The following is an 18225-nucleotide window of genomic DNA, read 5'->3' as shown; positions in this document are numbered from 1 at the left end:
AGGTTAAATCCATTTGGGTGGAAATCAGGAATAGTAAGGCGAAAAAGTCACTGATAGGAGTAATCTATAGGCCACCAAATAGTAACAGTATGGTGGGGTAGGCAACAAACAAAGAAATAACTGATGCATGTAGAAATGGTACAGCAGTTATCATGGGGGAGTTTAATCTACATGTCGATTGGTTTAACCAGGTCGGTCAAGGCAGCCTTGAGGAGGAGTTTATAGAATGTATCCGCAATAGTTTCCTAGAACAGTTTGTAATGGAACCTATGAGGGAACAAGCGGTCCTAGAACAGGTCCTTTGTAATGAGACAGTATTGGTTCAGGATCTCATAGTTAGGGATCCTCTCGGAAGGAACGATCACAATGTGGTGGAATTTAAAATACAGATGGAGGGTGAGAAGGTAAAACCATGCACTCGTGTTTTGTGCTTAAACAAAGGAGATTACAATGGGATGAGAGAAGAGTAAGGTAGACTGGGAGCAAGGACTTTATGGTGAAACAGTTGAGGAACAGTGGAGAACCTTCCAAGTGATTTTTCACAGTGCTCAGCAAAGGTTTATACCAACAAAAAGGAAGGACGGTAAAAAGAGGGAAAATCGACCGTGGATATCTAAGGAAATAAGGGAGAGTATCAAATTGAAGGAAAAAACATACAAAGTAGCAAACATCAGTGGGAGACTAGAGGACTGGGAAATCTTTAGGGGGCAACAGAAAGCTACTAAAAAAGCTATAAAGAAGAGTAAGATAGATTATGAGAATAAACTTGCTCAGAATATAAAAACAGATAGTAAAAGTTTCTACAAATACATAAAACAAAAAAGAGTGGCTAAGGTAAATGTTGGTCCTTTAGAGGATGAGAAGGGAGATTTAATAATGGGAGATGAGGAAATGGCTGAGGAACTGAACAGGTTTTTTTGGGTCGGTCTTCACAGTGGAAGACACACATAACATGCTAGTGACTGATGGAAATGAGGCTATGACAGGTGAGGACTTTGAGAGGATTGTTATCACCAAGGAGGTAGTGATGGGCAAGCTAATGGGGCTAAAGGTAGACAAGTCTCCTGGACCTGATGGAATGCATCCCAGAGTGCTAAAAGAGATGGCTGGGGAAATTGCAAATGCACTAGTGATAATTTACCAAAATTCACTAGACTCTGGGGTAGTCCTGGCAGATTGGAAATTAGCAAACGTGACACCACTGTTTAAAAAAGGAGGTAGGCAGAAAGCGGGTAATTATAGGCCAGTGAGCTTAACTTTGGTAGTAAGGAAGATGCTGGAATCTATCATCAAGGAAGAAATAGCGAGGCATCTGGATGGAAATTGTCCCATTGGGCAGACGCAGCATGGGTTCATAGAGGGCAGGTCGTGCCTAACTAATTTAGTGGAATTTTTTGAGGACATTAACAGTGCGGTAGATAACGGGGAGCCAATGGACGTGGTATATCTGGATTTCCAGAAAGCCTTTGACAAGGTGCCACACAAAAGGATGCTGCATAAGATAAAGATGCATGGCATTAAGGGGAAAGTAGTAGCATGGATAGAGGATTGGTTAATTAATAGAAAGCAAAGAGTGGGGATTAATGGGTGTTTCTCTGGTTGGCAATCAGTAGCTAGTGGTGTCCCTCAGGGATCAGTGTTGGGCCCACAACTGTTCACAATTTACATAGATGATTTGGAGTTGGGGACTAAGGGCAATGTGTCCAGGTTTGCAGACAATACTAAGATAAGTGGTAAAGCAAAAAATGCAGAGGATACTGGAAGGTTGCAGAGGGATTTGGATAGGCTAAGTGAGTGGGCTAGGGTCTGGCAGATGGAATACAATGTTGACAAATGTGAGGTTATCCATTTTGGTAGGAATAACAGCAAAAGGGATTATTATTTAAATGATAAAATATTAAAACATGCTGCTGTGCAGAGAGACCTGGGTGTGCTAGTGCATGAGTCGCAAAACGTTGGTTTACAGGTGCAACAGGTGATTAAGAAGGCAAATGGAATGTTGTCCTTCATTGCTAGAGGGATGGAGTTTAAGACTAGGGAGGTTCTGCTGCAATTGTATAAGGTGTTAGTGAGGCCACACCTGGAGTATTGTGTTCAGTTTTGGTCTCCTTACTTGAGAAAGGACGTACTGGCACTGGAGGGTGTGCAGAGGAGATTAACTAGGTTAATCCCAGAGCTGAAGGGGTTGGATTACGAGGAGAGGTTGAGTAGACTGGGACTGTACTCGGAATTTAGAAGGATGAGGGGGGATCTTATATAAACATATAAGATTATGAAGGGAATAGATAGGATAGATGCGGGCAGGTTGTTTCCACTGGTGGGTGAAAGCAGAACTAGGGGGCATAGCCTCAAAATAAGGGGAAGTAGATTGGGACTGAGTTTAGGAGGAACCTCTTCACCCAAAGGGTGGTGAATCTATGGAATTCCTTGCCCAGTGAAGCAGTAGAGGCTCCTTCATTAAATGTTTTTAAGAAAGATAGATAGTTTTTTGAAGAATAAAGGTATTAAGGGTTATAGTGTTCGGGCCGGAAAGTGGAGCTGAGTCCACAAAAGATCAGCCATGATCTTATTGAATGGTGGAGCAGGCTCGAGGGGCCAGATGGCCTACTCCTGCTCCTAGTTCTTATGTTCACTGACCTTTGCTATCTTGAACTCGAACTCTAGCACAGATTCCATGTTCAGCTGAGCTGTGCTGGTGTGAGCTCCCAGTGTGACTGCGATGTCAATCATCAACTGCAGCAGAGCACGGCGGGACTAAACAAAAAGAGCAAGAGAGAATTGTTCACACATCATTATATCCCACTTCAGAAGCAGAATCAGAGAATAGTACAGGCAGGAGAGGCCTTTCGGCCCATCGAGTCTGCACCGACACATGTTACAGATCCTGTGGAAAATTGGCCCAATATTAAAATTGACCAAAATTGTACACTGTCCTCTAGATGTGATCTCACCAACAACTGCAGCAAACATCCCTCCTTTTATATTTCATTTATTTTTCAATAAATGATAACATTACATCTGCTTTCCTAATCATTTGCTGTTCTTGCATTCTAACTTTTAATGATTCATGCACCAGGACACCCAGGTCCCTCTGTACCTCAGAGTTCTGCAACTCTCTCATTGAATCATAGATGTTTACATCGTGGAAACAGGCCCTTCGGCCCAACTTGTCCATGTCGCCCAGATTTTACCACTACGCTAGTCCCAGTTGCCTACATTTGGCCCATATCCCTCTATACCCAACTTTCACATATAACTGTCAAAATGCTTTTTAAAAGACAAAATTTTACCCGCCTCTACTACTGGCTCTGGCAGCTCGTTCCAGACACTCACCACCCTCCTGTGTGAAACAATTGCCCCTCTGGTCCCTTTCGTATCTCTCCCCTTTCACCTTAAGCCTATGCCCTCTAGTTTTAGACTCCCCTACCTTTGGGAAAATATGTAGACTATGTACCTTATCTATGCCCCTCATTATTTTATAGACCTCGATAAGATCATCCCTAAGCCTCCTACGCTCCAGGGAAGAAAGTCCCAGTCTATCCAGCTTCTCCTTATAACTCAAACTATCAAGTCCCGGTAGCATCCTAGTAAATCTTTCTGCACTCTTTCTAGTTTAATAATATCCTCTCTATAATAGGGTGACAGAAACTGTACACAGTATTCCATGTGTGGTCTGACTAATATCTCGTTCAACTTCAACAAGATGTCCCATCTCCTGTATTCAATGTTCTGACCAATGAAACCTAGCATGCCGAATGCCTTCTTCACCACCCTGTCCACCTGCGACTCCACTTTCAAGGAGCTATGAACCTGTACTCCTAGATCTCTTTGTTCTATAACTCTCCCCAACTCCCTACCATTAACTGAGTAGGTCCTGCCCCGATTCGTTCTACCAAAATGCATCACCTCACATTTATCTAAATTAAATTTCATCTTCCATTCATCGGCCCACTGGCCCAATTGATCAATATCCCGTTGCAATCTTATATAACCTTATTCACTGTCCACTATGCCACTAATCTTGGTGTCATTTGCAAACTTACCTCCTAAATTCTCATCCAAATCATTAATATAAATAACAAATAACAGTGAACCCAGCACTGATCCCTGAGGCACACCACTGGTCACAGGCCTCCAGTTTGAAAAACAACCCTCCACAATGGAGAGAAGACCGGTGAGTCTTCTCTCCATTGAAATAATAAACTGCTTTCCTATTCTTCCTGCCAAAATGGACAAATTCACATTTTCCCACATTATACTCCTTCTGCCACATATTTTATAGATGTGTTATATCAGAAAAAGACTTTTGTAATCAAATTGAATTTAAGAACTCTGGTTCTTTGTGGGTTTGCACTAGAATGGCCTTGAAGATTATCATTAAAAACTCCACAGGTTCATGAATACCCTTCAGCGAATGGAACCTGCTATCATTACCCAGGCTGCAGCATTTCCTTTACATTGCGCAATACCTCCACTTCTGAGTAAATTTTCCTTTTAAGTATTTTGAATCTCTAAGCTTCTGAGAGAGTAGGTGGGAGTTTCTGGCCCTGGGTCGCCGGATCTCCCGCAGCGGGTCCCATCACGACGGGGTAAATCTCGGGCAGTGTCTTTCACACACAGACACAGCTCTCTGTGATTGTTTGGTTTGGAAGATTTTGCCCCTGCCTTGATTTCCAGCATCTGCACTATTTTGTTTTTGAAAAAGTTACAGAGGCTGAGGGGGCGACCTGATAGAAGTTTATAAAATGATGAGGGGTATAGATAGGGTGAACAGTTGGAGACTTTTTCCCAGGACTGAAATGACAATTACAAGGGGGCACAAGTTCAAGGTGAGGGGGGATAGGTTCAGTGGAGATGTGCGGGGGAAGTTTTTTACACAGAGAGTGGTGGTAGCCTGGAATGCACTGCCAAGTGAGGTGGTTGAGGCAGATACGTTAGCAACAGTTAAAACTTATCTGGATAGGCACATGAACAGACAGAGTATAGAAGGATACTTGGTAGAATGTTAGAGGGATGGCAGGGAAGGGAGTGCAATGTTCCTCCTGCAGGATGTTTGAGGTGAGGGATGCCGTTAGTGTCCCTGCTGATTTTACCTGCAGGAAGTGCTGCCATCTCCAGCTCCTCCAAGACCGAGTTAGGGAACTGGAGCTGGAGTTGGAAGAACTTCGGATCATTCGGGAGGCAGAAGGGGTCATAGATAGCAGCTTCAGGGAATTAGTTACACCAAAGATTGGAGATAGGTGGGTAACTGTAAGAGGGACTGGGAAGAAGCAGTCAATGCAGGGATCCCCTGCGGTCGTTTCCCTGAGAAACAAATATACCGCTTTGGATACTTGTGGGGGGGGGGACTTACCAGGGGTAAGCCATGGGGTACGGGCCTCTGGCACGGAGTCTGTCCCTGTTACTCAGAAGGGAAGGGGGGAGAGGAGCAGAGCATTAGTAATTGGGGACTCGGTAGTCAGGGGCACAGATAGGAGATTTGGTGGGAGCGTGAGAGGCTCACGTTTGGTATGTTGCCTCCCAGGTGCAAGGGTACGTGATGTCTCGGATCGTGTTTTCCGGGTCCTTAAGGGGGAGGGGAGCAGCCCCAAGTCGTGGTCCACATTGGCACTAACGACATAGGTAGGAAAGGGGACAAGGATGTCAGGCAGGCTTTCAGGGAGCTAGGATGGAAGCTCAGAACTAGAACAAACAGAGTTGTTATCTCTGGGTTGTTGCCCGTGCCACGTGATAATGAGATGAGGAATAGGGAGAGAGAGCAATTAAACACGTGGCTACAGGGATGGTGCAGGCGGGAGGGATTCAGATTTCTGGATAACTGGGGCTCTTTCTGGGGAAGGTGGGACCTCTACAGAAAGGATGGTCTACATCTGAACCTGAGGGGCACAAATATCCTGGGGGGGAGATCTGTTAGTGCTCTTTGTTTAAACTAATGCAGCAGGGGCATGGGAACCTGGATTGTAGTTTTAGGGTAAGGGAGAATGAGAGTATAGAGGTCAGGAGCACAGATTTGACGTCGCAGGAGGGGGCCAGTGTTCAGGTAGGTGGTTTGAAGTGTGTCTACTTCAATGCCAGGAGTATACGAAATAAGGTAGGGGAACTGGCAGCATGGGTTAGTACCTGGGACTTCGATGTTGTGGCCATTTCGGTGACATGGATAGAGCAGGGACAGGAATGGATGTTGCAGGTTCCGGGGTTTAGGTGTTTTAGTAAGCTCAGAGAAGGAGGCAAAAGAGGGGGAGGTGTGGCGCTGCTAGTCAAGAGCAGTATTACGGTGGCGGAGAGGATGCTAGATGGGGACTCATCTTCCGAGGTAGTATGGGCTGAGGTTAGAAACAGGAAAGGAGAGGTCACCCTGTTGGGAGTTTTCTATAGGCCTCCAATTAGTTCTAGGGATGTAGAGGAAAGGATGGCGAGGATGATCCTGGAGAAGAGCGAAAGTAACAGGGTAGTTATTATGGGAGACTTTAACTTTCCAAATATCGACTGGAAAAGATATAGTTCGAGTACATTAGATGGGTCGTTTTTTGTACAGTGTGTGCAGGAGGGTTTCCTGACACAATATGTTGTCAGGCCAACAAGAGGCGAGGCCACGTTGGATTTGGTTTTGGGTAATGAACCAGGCCAGGTGTTGGATTTGGAGGTAGGAGAGCACTTTGGGGAAGAAGGAGGCCTGTGTGAAGATGAGGTGTGAAGTTTCAGTTGCGGCGATGGATAGTTACAAGGTAGCGAGGAAGGATCTAAAGAGAGAGCTAAGACGAGCAAGGAGGGGACATGAGAAGTATTTGGCAGGTAGGATCAAGGAAAACCCAAAAGCTTTCTATAGGTATGTCAGGAATAAGCGAATGACTAGGGAAAGAGTAGGACCAGTCAACGACAGGGATGGGAAGTTGTGTGTGGAGTCTGAAGAGATAGGCGAGATACTAAATGAATATTTTTCGTCAGTATTCACTCAGGAAAAAGATAATGTTATGGAGGAGAATGCCGAGATCCAGGCTATTAGAATAGATGGCATTGAGGTACGTAGGGAAGAGGTGTTGGCAATTCTGGACAGGCTGAAAATAGATAAGTCCCCGGGGCCTGATGGGATTTATCCTAGGGTTCTCTGGGAGGCCAGGGAAGAGATTGCTGGACCTTTGGCTTTGATTTTTATGATGTGGAGATGCCGGCGTTGGACTGGGGTGAGCACAGTACGAAGTCTTACAACACCAGGTTAAAGCCCAACAGGTTTGTTTCGATGTCACTAGCTTTCAGAGCGCTAGTGACATCGAAACAAATCTGTTGGACTTTAACCTGGTGTTGTAAGACTTCGTACTTTGATTTTTATGTCATCATTGGCTACAGGAATAGTGTCAGAGGACTGGAGGATAGCAAATGTGGCCCCCGTAACTATAGACCGGTGAGCCTCACGTCTGTAGTGGGTAAAGTCTTGGAGGGGATTATAAGAGACAAGATTTATAATCATCTAGATAGAAATAATATGATCAGGGATAGTCAGCATGGCTTTGTGAAGGGTAGGTCATACCTCACAAACCTTACCGAGTTCTTTGAGAAGGTGACTGAACAGGTAGACGAGGGTAGAGCAGTTGATGTGGTGTATATGGATTTCAGTAAAGCGTTTGATAAGGTTCCCCATGGTAGGCTATTGCAGAAAATACGGAGGCTGGGGATTGAGGGTGATTTAGAGATGTGGATCAGAAATTGGCTAGCTGAAAGAAGACAGAGGGTGGTGGTTGATGGGAAATGTTCAGAATGGAGTTCAGTTACAAGTGGCGTACCACAAGGATCTGTTCTGGGGCCGTTGCTGTTTGTCATTTTTATCAATGACCTAGAGGAAAGCGCAGAAGGGTGGGTGAGTAAATTTGCAGACGACACTAAAGTCGGTGGTGTTGTCGACAGTGTGGAAGGATGTAGCAGGTTACAGAGGGACATAGATAAGCTGCAGAGCTGGGCTGAGAGGTGGCAAATGGAGTTTAATGTAGAGAAGTGTGAGGTGATTCACTTTGGAAGGAATAACAGGAATGCGGAATATTTGGCTAATGGAAAAGTTCTTGAAAGTGTGGATGAGCAGAGGGATCTAGGTGTCCATGTACATAGATCCCTGAAAGTTGCCACCCAGGTTGATAGGGTTGTGAAGAAGGCCTATGGAGTGTTGGCCTTTATTGGTAGAGGGATTGAGTTCAGGAGTCAGGAGGTCATGTTGCAGCTGTACAAAACTCTGGTACGGCCGCATTTGGAGTATTGCGTACAGTTCTGGTCACCGCATTATAGGAAGGATGTGGAGGCTTTGGAGCGGGTGCAGAGGAGATTTACCAGGATGTTGCCTGGTATGGAGGGAAAATCTTATGAGGAAAGGCTGATGGACTTGAGGTTGTTTTCGTTGGAGAGAAGAAGGTTAAGAGGAGACTTAATAGAGGCATACAAAATGATCAGGGGTTAGATAGGGTGGACAGTGAGAGCCTTCTCCCGCGGATGGAAATGGCTGGCACGAGGGGACATAGCTTTAAACTGAGGGGTAATAGATATAGGACAGAGGTCAGAGGTAGGTTCTATATGCAAAGAGTGGTGAGGCCATGGAATGCCCTTCCTGCAACAGTAGTGAACTCGCCAACATTGAGGGCATTTAAAAGCTTATTGGATATGCATATGGATGATAATGGCATAGTGTAGGTTAGATGGCTTTTGTTTCGGTGCAACATCGTGGGCCGAAGGGCCTGTACTGCGCTGTATCGTTCTATGTTCTATGTTCTATGATACAGGCGGTTGGTCTGGATAGGACACATGATCGGCGCAGGCTTGGCGGGCCGAAGGGTCTGTCCCTGTGCTGTACTTTGTTTCTTTGTTTCTTTCTTACTGAGGTTTTACCGGCATTCTGAGTTAGAATTAATACTAAACAATCTCTTTGGCTCTGAAAAGCTAATGTGAAAAGTTTCATTCTCCTAAGAAAAGAACATTTAAAAAGCTGAAGAACTTTGAAAAACAATTTTTTAAATGTGATTTATTTTTCCTGCTTATTACTTCCTGCTTTGCTGCCTGTCAGAATTCTTGAATTGGATTGGCTGATAGCCTGCCTGCTGCCTACCCTGTTGTTGGACACCACAGACCCTCAGAAGACGCTGTCAGATTCAAAGAGATGTTCAAAAAGAGGATGTCTGTGCTCTAGAGCCCCTTCAAACCTGGTGTACAACTTTTCTCAAGGTCAGTAGTAAGTGCCATCCCCACTTTACTGACAGTAAATATATTTTCAGTTTCTAGATATTCTCCAGTCATATATTTGATTAAGGATTCTATTAGTTTTCCTACTGCTAATTTTCCCTGGATTTGTTGTACCTCCTTTGTTAGTTAGAGGAATTGCATCAGCTTGTCAATGTTGCATTTATTGCACTGTTCAGGTTTAATGTTGAGGGCATTGCTAAATGAGTTATGGGTATTGGAGTTATAGATATTCCTATAAATGGAAATATCTGGGACACTGGCGGGGAGTAGTATTAACTGTGAACTAAGTCAATAAACTCTCTCCAGGAATGAAAAGTGCTGTGTCGTACTTTTAATGCCACCAACTGGCATGGATCTAGTTAACACAGCTGCTTTTTCAATGTTTTTATAAGAAGACTTTTGTTCTCTTTTAATATACAGAGATCAAATCCATCTGGACCAGGACTTTCACTCACTCTAAGATTTGCTAGCTCATTAAAGGTTTCCCCACCCCCATTTCTATCTTAAGTGCATTTATATCTGTTTTGAGCTCTTCTAATGTTTTTCTCAGTTGGTTAGTCTCACTGGTAAATACCAAAGTTCAAATTCAATATTTGTGCTATTTTTCTGTCTTTATCTGTGAGTTTATCTCTTGTTGCCTGATCCCAATGCTGATTTTCTTGTATTTTTTTATGTGGCGACAGAAGACATGACTAATTATTTTTACATTGTAATTTAACTTTGCAATCTCTCTTAGTTTTCACTCGTTTTTTTGAATTATTTTCTAACTGCTTCATTGCCCCTTTTATTATCCTGCCTTTGAGCTAGAAGCAGATACGCCCTTCACTCAAATGACTGAACTCACAATATAGATAATTCTTTCAGTCTTGCAGCAGAGTTAAGTGAGACTCACCTTTTCAGCCTCGGTACTGTTAGTCAGATAGTCTTCTCGAGCTGGCAGAAACAATGGTGCTTGATCCAGCTGTGAGCAATGAAACACAATCAATAAACCCTGGGCTGCAGTCCCCGTGTGATAAACCAATGTGTTTCAACACACCATGAGAAGCAATTCTAATCTTTCACATACACAAAAATAGGAAGGCAGATTGTTATCTGAATGGGTGTAAATTGGGAGAGGTGGATACACAGTGAGACCTTGGTGTCCTCGTGCATCAGTCGCTGAAAGTAAGCGCACAGGTACAACACGCAGTAAAGAAGGCAAATGGTATGTTGGCCTTCATAACGAGAGGATTTGAGTACAGGAATAGGGATGTTTTACTGCAATTGTATAGGACATTTGTGAGGCCACACTTGGAGTATTGTGTCCAGTTTTGGTGTTCTTATTTGAAGAAGGATTTTCTTGCTGTGGAGGGAGTGCAGCAAATGTTTATCAGGCTGATTCCTGGGATGGCGGGACTGTCATATGAGGAGAGACTAAGTCGGCTAGGATTCTATTCATTAGAGTTTAGAAGAGTGAGAGGGACCTCATGGAAACTTATAAAATTCGAACAGGATTAGACAGGGTAGATACAGAAATAATGTTCCCGATGGTGGGGAGTCCAGAGCTAGGGGTCATAGTTTGAGGATAAGGACTAAGGTGAGGAGAAATTTCTTCACGCAGAGAGTGGTGAATCTGGGGAATTCACTACCACAGAAAGTAATTGAAGCCAAAACAGTTATGGGCAGCACGGTAGCACAGTGGTTAGCACAGTTGCTCCACAGCACCAGGGTCCCAGTTTCGATTCCCGGCTTGGGTCACTGTCTGTGCGGAGTCTGCACGTTCTCCCCGTGTCTGTGTGGGTTTCCCCGGGTGCTCTGATTTCCTCCCACAAGTTCCAAAAGATGTGCTGTTAGGTGAATTGGGCATTCTAAATTCTCCCTCTGTGTACCCGAACAGGCGCCGGAATGTGGCGACGAGAGGCTTTTCACAGTAACTTCATTGCAGTGTAAGCCTACTTGCGACAATAAAGATTATTATAAAACGTTGTGTAATTTCAAGAAGGAATTAGACATAGCTCTTGGGGTTAAAGGGATCAAGGGAAATGGGGGGAAGATGGGATCAGGGTTGTGAACTTGATGATTAGCCATGATCTTAATGAATGGTGGAACAAGTTCGAAGGGCCAAATTTCCTCCTCCTGGTTCTATTTTCTATGTTGGATTTGTTGGATTTGTTTATTGTCACGTATACCGAGGTAGTGAAAAGTATTTTTCTGCCGCAGCTCAACAGATCATTTAGTACATGAAGAGAAAAACAAAACACAATAGGGCAAAGTTATAACCTGCCTGCTTACCATTGGCTGGGGACTAATGACAATCCCACAATCCTGTGGGAGTATGAGCTTCCCCAATGAGGGGGGTGGAGAAACCATTAGTAAACTCCAAGTATAAATAATGCTGGCCAGTTTGGAACCAGCAGGAAGGAGTGAGCAGCAAGGGAAGTTGCTGCTGCTGTTGTATATATATGTTATTGTAAATAAATGTTATTTCTTTGTATCCTTAAAACTCGTGCTGGATTCTTCATGGCCCTCACAAAAGGCAACACAAGGTATACAATGTAAATACCCAGACACTGGCACCTGGTGGAGCAAAAGGGTCGTTTAGGAGTTTGGTAACAACGGGAAAGAAGCTGTTTTTGAATCTGTTTCTAAAACCGCTGCAACCTTGTAAACGCTGGTCCAATTAAATCCACAAGTGTTAAAGGGTAGCCTTGTCTCATTAGTAACACTCTGTTCTCTGTGAGTCAAAGACAAACAATTTCGAAAACCCCACAAATGTGATAATGATCAGATAGTGTTTCAGTGATATTGGTTTGCGATAAATAAACTGGGCTGGATTCTCTTCCCCCCCGATGGCGAAATCGCGTTCGGCGACGAGGCGGAGAATCCGTTTTGGTGCACGAAATTGGCGCACTTCCTACACGTGCTCAGTTGCGGTCTCAGTGTCAGAGTGTCATCTGGCAGCTTTAAAACAAACAACTTGGCTTGACACAGACTCGCAAGTTACCCATTTTAGGTCTCTGCGGTCCTTAACCAATTGCAAGTTATTGTATCCAGTTCACCTTTTATTTAGTAAAACATGCTTCTGACAATTCAGTAAATGAAGATATATAATAAGATTTCAGTAAATTAGCTTCCCAGCTTCTAATGTGGAGAATTGACTGTAATCTTCTGTTTAAAAAGCATTTAAGAAAGGATTTGTTACCGCATGTGACACTCGAAACAACAATGCTGGAATTATGAGTCCCATTATAGACCGACCCAGCGAACAGGGCTGGGTAGAAACTCCCTGGACAAAGCGATAACATGGTGGATCCTGCCTGAGGAGGGCTTTAACCTCCATTTTAATATCCGTCAATGTTGATCAATGGAAACCTCAGCAAGGATTTAAAATCAATGATACAGAAACTATAGACTGGTTAGCTTGACCTCTGTGGTAATAAAGTTGCTGGATCAATCATTAAGGAGGATATGACTGAACATTTGGAAAGGCAAAGTTAATCCACCATTGTCAGCATGGTTTTATGAAGAGTAAGTCATGCTTGGCAAACTTGCTTGAGTTCTTGAAGGGCGTAACCAGCAAGGTGGATAATGGGGAACCTGTGGATGTGGTATATCCAGACTTCCAGAAGGCGTTTGACAAGGTGCTGCATAAAAGACTAATCCAGAAGTGAGATCGCAGGGGATTGGGGGTAGAGTACTAGATTGGATTGAGAATTGGCTGACTGAGAGAAAGCCGAGGGTTGGGATAAATGGCTCCTTCTCTGGCTGGCGAACTGTAACTAGTGGGGTGCTGCAGGGGTCAGTCCTCGGACCTCAACTGTTTCCAATCTATAGAAATGATCTGCAAGCAGGGACAGAGTGTAACATAACAAAATTTGTGGATGATACTAAAATAGGTGGGAAAGCAGACAGTGAAGAGGCAATAAAGAGTTTACAGAAGGACATTGGAGGAGATTAGGTCAAAATTTGGCAGATTAAGTTTAATGCAGATAAGTGTGAGATTATCCGTTTTGGACGAAAAAATAGAAAGGAAAATTATTATCTAAATGGAAAGCAGATTCAAAGTGCGTCTGGGCAGAGGGATCTGGGTGTCTTTGTTCATGAATCGCACAAAGTCAGTATGGAGGTATAGGATGTAATTTAAAAGGCAAATTAAATTTTAGCGTTTATTGCAAAAGAACTGGAGTATAAAAGTAGAGAAGTATTGTTGGAATTGTACAGAGTTTTGGTGAGACCAGTTTTGGTCTCCTTATTTGAGGAAGGATGTGGTGGCATTGGAGGCAGTTCAGAGGAGATTCACCAGATTGATTCCGGGGATGAAAGGATTGGATTGGATTGGATTTGTCTATTGTCACATGTACTGAGGTACAGTGAAACATATTGTTCAGCGTACAGTTCAGACAGATCAATCCGTACTTGAAAAGAAAATACATAATAGGGCAAACATAAAATACACGATGTATACACTTACCCAGAGAGTAGTGGGGGCATGGAATGCACTGCCTGTGGAAGTAGTTGAGTCGGAAACATTAGGGACCTTCAAGCAGCTATTGGATAGGTACATGGATGACGGTAAAATGATATAGTGTAGATTTATTTGTTCTTAAGGGCAGCACGGTAGCATTGTGGATAGCGCAATTGCTTCACAGCTCCATGGTCCCAGGTTCGATTCCGGCTTGGGTCATTGTCTGTGCGGAGTCTGCACGTCCTCCCCGTGTCTGCGTGGGTTTCCTCCGGGTGCTCCGGTTTCCTCCCACAGTCCAAAGATGTGCGGGTTAGGTGAATTGGCCAATGATAAATTGCCCTTAATGTCCAAATTGCCCTTGGTGTTGGGTGGAGGTGTTGAGTTTGGGTATGGTGCTCTTTCCAAGAGCTGGTGCAGACTCAAAGGGCCGAATGGCCTCCTTCTGCACTGTAAATTCAATGATAATCTATGATTAATCTAGGACAAAGGTTCGGCACAACATCGTGGGCCGAGGGGCCTGTTCTGTGCTGTATTTTCTGTGTTCTGTGTTAAGTACATAGGCACATGCATGGGGTGAAGCATACGGGAGTGTTGTCAGGTGAGAGTACCTTTAAGAAATGGGTGTTTAGAAATTGGTGTGTATATAAATATCTGTAGTGAGAGTAGCTTTAAGAAATGGGTGTTTATTACTGCAGTGATGTCAGAGAGTGGGTGGAGCTGGGCTGTCTGTCAGCTTTTTACTTTCGTTTTAGACTGTTTGCTGCAAAGAGTGTTTTAGTTTTGTTTTCAGAGCTGGATAGCTGTAGTCACAGCCAGAAGGTGTATTAGAGTCTCTCTCTGTAATCTAAAGAATGTAAATCGATCCTTTGGTGATTTAAAACTAATAACTGCTCTTAGTAGTGACTTTAACCTGATGTGCTTCTGTTAAAAGTTATGTTTTTTATAAGTCTTCTGGATGTTAAAAGGACAGCGTACGCATTACTTAGTGTTGTATTCTTTGGGGATTGTATTTGAATTAATGGTTGCTCAGATGTTTACTGTATGTTTTAAAAAGGTTAACTTGAGTTCATAGAATAAACATTGTTTTGCTTTAAAAAATACTTTTCCATTTCTGCTGTACCACACCTGTAGACTGGGCCGTGTGCTTCCCATACCACAATCTATTAAAAGCTCTGGGTCAGGTGAACTCCATGATACACTTTGGGGTTCTCCAAACCCTGGCCCATAACAAATTGGGGGCTTAAGGGGGATAAAAGTCGATCTATTGGATTGGCTTAGTGAACTTAAAGACAGTGAGGGGTGAGCATATTGTGGTTGCTTTTCAGGTGTGGTACTGCAGTTTAAGAAGGGAGTGTGTTGTGGACAATGGCTCTTTCAGAGGCTCAGACGTTTTTGGGGGTGGAGACGGTCACACGCAGTACCTTACGGACAGAGACTAAAAGCAGACTGTTAGATTTGGCAAAAACATTGCAGTTAACATCACCTGACAAAATGCAAAAAGGTGAGATAATTATGGCGTTGGCGAAGTATTTAAAGTTGCCTGAGATACAGTTTGACTAATTGGAAATTACAAAAATTCAGTTACAAATTAAACAAATGGAACATGAGAAAGAATTTAAGCAGCTTGAATACGAAAGAGAGAGAGAGGAAAAAGAAAGAGAAAGAGAGAGAGAGGAAAAAGAGAGAGAAGAAAGGAAAACAGAATGAATAGCCCGAGCAGAACAAAAAGAAAGAGAAGGGGAGATACAGATCAGGGAAAAAGATAAAGAGAGAGAGTTTGAACTTCAGAAAATGGCCTTGAACCATGACAGTCAGTTAAAATTGGCAGATGTAAAGGGAAACGTACAGTTGGATGATAGTGATGAGGATAGTGAGAAAGAGCGTCTAAGTCGAAGGCTTGGTGGGAATCTATTTAAATATGTCCAAGCATTGCCAAGGTTTGACGAGAAGAATTTCATTTGAGAAGGTAGCTAAACAAATGAAATGGCCAGAGGACATGTGGGTATTATTGATTCAAACAAAGCTGATAGGTAAGGCTAGTGAAGTGTTTGCATCACTACCGGAGGAGGCATCTGAGTCGTATGAGGAGGTGAAAAAATCCATCTTGGGTGCATATGAACAAGTGCCTGAAGCTTACAGGCAAAGGTTTAGAAATTGCAGGAAAGAATTTGGTCAAACATACATGGAGTTTGAAAGGCTCAAACAGAGTAATTTTGATAGGTGGATAAGGGCTTTGAAAATAGATCAAACGTATGAAGCTCTCAGAGAAATTATGCTTTTGCAGGAGTTTAAAAATTCAATTCCTGATGTAGTGGGAACTCATGTGGAAGAGCAGAGGGTTAAAACTGCGAGATTAGCAGCAGAAATGGCAGATGATTATGAATTAGTTCAAAGAACAAAGAACAAAGGAAAATACAGCACAGGAACATGCCCTTCGGCCCTCCAAGCCTGTGCCGACCATGCTGCCCGTCTAAACTAAAATCTTCCACACTTCCTGGGTCCATATCCCTCTATTCCCATCCTATTCGTGTATTTTTCAAGATGCCCCTTAAATGTCACTATCGTCCCTGCTTCCACCATCTCCTCAGGCAGCGGGTTCCAGGCACCCACTACCCTTTGTGTAAAAAACCTGCCTCGTACATCTCCTCTAAATGCAGGTTCATCTCCTCTAAATGCCCCTCGCACCTTAAACCTATGCCCCCTAATAATTGACCCCTCTACCCTGGGAAAAAGCCTCTGACTATCCATTCTGTCTATGCCCCTCATAGTTTTGTAGACCTCTATCAGGTCGCCCCTCAACCTCCGTCATTCCTGTGAGAACAAACCGAGTTTATTCAACCGCTCCTCATGCCCTCCATACCAGGCAACATCCTGGTAAATCTCTTCTGCGCATTCTCTAAAGCCTCCACATCTTTCTGGTAGTGTGGCGACCAGAATTGAACACTATACTCCAAGTGTGGCCTAACTAAAGTTCTATACAGCTGCAACATGACTTGCCAATTCTTATACTCAATGCCCCGGCCAATGAAGGCAAGCATACCGTATGCCTTCTTGACTACCTTTTCCACCTGTGTTGCCCCTTTCAGTGACCTGTGGACCTGTACGCCTAGATCTCTCTGTCTGTCAATACTCTTGAGGGTTTGACCATTCACTGTATATTCCCTACCTGCATTAGACCTTCCAAAATGCATTACCTCATATTTGTCCGGATTAAACGCCATCTGCCATCTCTCCGCCCAAGTCTCCAAACGATCTATTGTTCTATGTTCTATGATCTAAATCCTGCTGTATCCTCTGACAGTCCTCATCGCTATCCGCAATTCCACCAACCTTTGTGTCATCTGCAAACTTACCAATCAGACCAGTTACATTTTCCTCCAAATCATTTATATATACTACGAACAGCAAAGGTCCCAGCCTGATCCCTGCGGAACACCACTAGTCACAGCCATCCAATCAGAAAAGCACCCTCCCATTGCTACTCTCTGCCTCCTATGACCTAGCCAGTTCTGTATCCATCTTACCAGCTCACCCCTGATCCCGTGTGACTTCACCTTTTGTACCAGTCTGCCATGAGGGACCTTGACAAAGGCCTTACTGAAGTCCATATAGACAATATCCACTGCCCTACCTGCATCAATCATCTTTGTGACCTCTTCGAAAAACTCTAGCAAGTTAGTGAGACACGACTTCCCCTTCACAAAACCATGCTGCCTCTCACTAATACTTCCATTTGCTTCCAAATGGGAGTAGATCCTGTCTCGAAGAATTCTCTCCAGTAATTTCCCTACCACTGACGTAAGGCTCACCGGCCTGTAGTTTCCTGGATTATCCTTGCTACCCTTCTTAAACAGAGGAACAACATTGGCTATTCTCCAGTCCTCAGGGACATCACCTGAAGACAGTGAGGATCCATAGATTTCTGTCAAGGCTTCAGCAATTTCCTCTCTTGCCTCTTTCAGTATTCTGGGGGAGATCCCATTAGGCCCTGGGGACTTATCTACGTTAATATTTTTCAAGACGCCCAACACCTCGTCTTTTTGGATCTCAGTGTGACCCAGGCTATCTACATACCCTTCTTCAGACTCAATATCCACCAATTCCTTCTCTTTGGTGAATACTGATGCAAAGCATTCATTTAGTACCTCGTCCATTTCCTCTTGCTCCACACATGGAGGGCTTTTTGGAACAGCTTGTGATGGAGCCCACGAGGGAACAGGCCATTCTGGACTTAGTGTTATGTAATGAGCCAGACTTGATTAAAGATCTTAAAGTAAGGGAACACTTAGGAGGCAGTGATCATAATATGGTCGAATTCAATCTCCAATTTGAAAGAAAGAAGGTAGAATCAGATGTAAAGGTGTTACAGTTAAATAAAGGTAACTACAGGGGCATGAGGGAGGAACTGACGAAAATCAACTGGGAGCAGAGCCTAGTGGGAAAGACAGTAGAACAGCAATGTCAGGAGTTTCTGGGAGTAATTGAGGACACAGTACAGAGGTTCATCCCAAAGAAAAGAAAGGTTATCAGAGGGGGCATTAGGCAGCCATGGCTGACAAAGGAAG

The 18225-nt window shown here is 43.7% G+C and overlaps 1 protein-coding gene across 4 annotated transcripts in view; it reads right to left on the bottom strand.

Annotated features, from left to right (window-relative positions):
* phex (phosphate regulating endopeptidase homolog, X-linked) overlaps window positions 1-18225 on the bottom strand; it is a 691216-nt gene that overhangs the window by 316374 nt on the left and 356617 nt on the right. For all 4 annotated transcript variants that reach the window (XM_072514452.1, XM_072514453.1, XM_072514455.1 and 1 more), the window contains exons 7-8: window positions 10109-10177; window positions 2638-2754 (exon numbers count right to left, since the gene is read on the bottom strand). In XM_072514452.1, the coding sequence (XP_072370553.1) occupies window positions 2638-2754; window positions 10109-10177 (186 nt within the window). The remainder of the gene's footprint in view (window positions 1-2637; window positions 2755-10108; window positions 10178-18225) is intronic.

Source organism: Scyliorhinus torazame, chromosome 8 (genome assembly GCF_047496885.1).
Source record: "Scyliorhinus torazame isolate Kashiwa2021f chromosome 8, sScyTor2.1, whole genome shotgun sequence".
Lineage (NCBI taxonomy): Eukaryota > Metazoa > Chordata > Chondrichthyes > Carcharhiniformes > Scyliorhinidae > Scyliorhinus > Scyliorhinus torazame.
The sequence above is the reverse complement of the archived record's forward strand: the minus strand, read 5'-3'. Positions and strand labels throughout refer to the sequence as shown.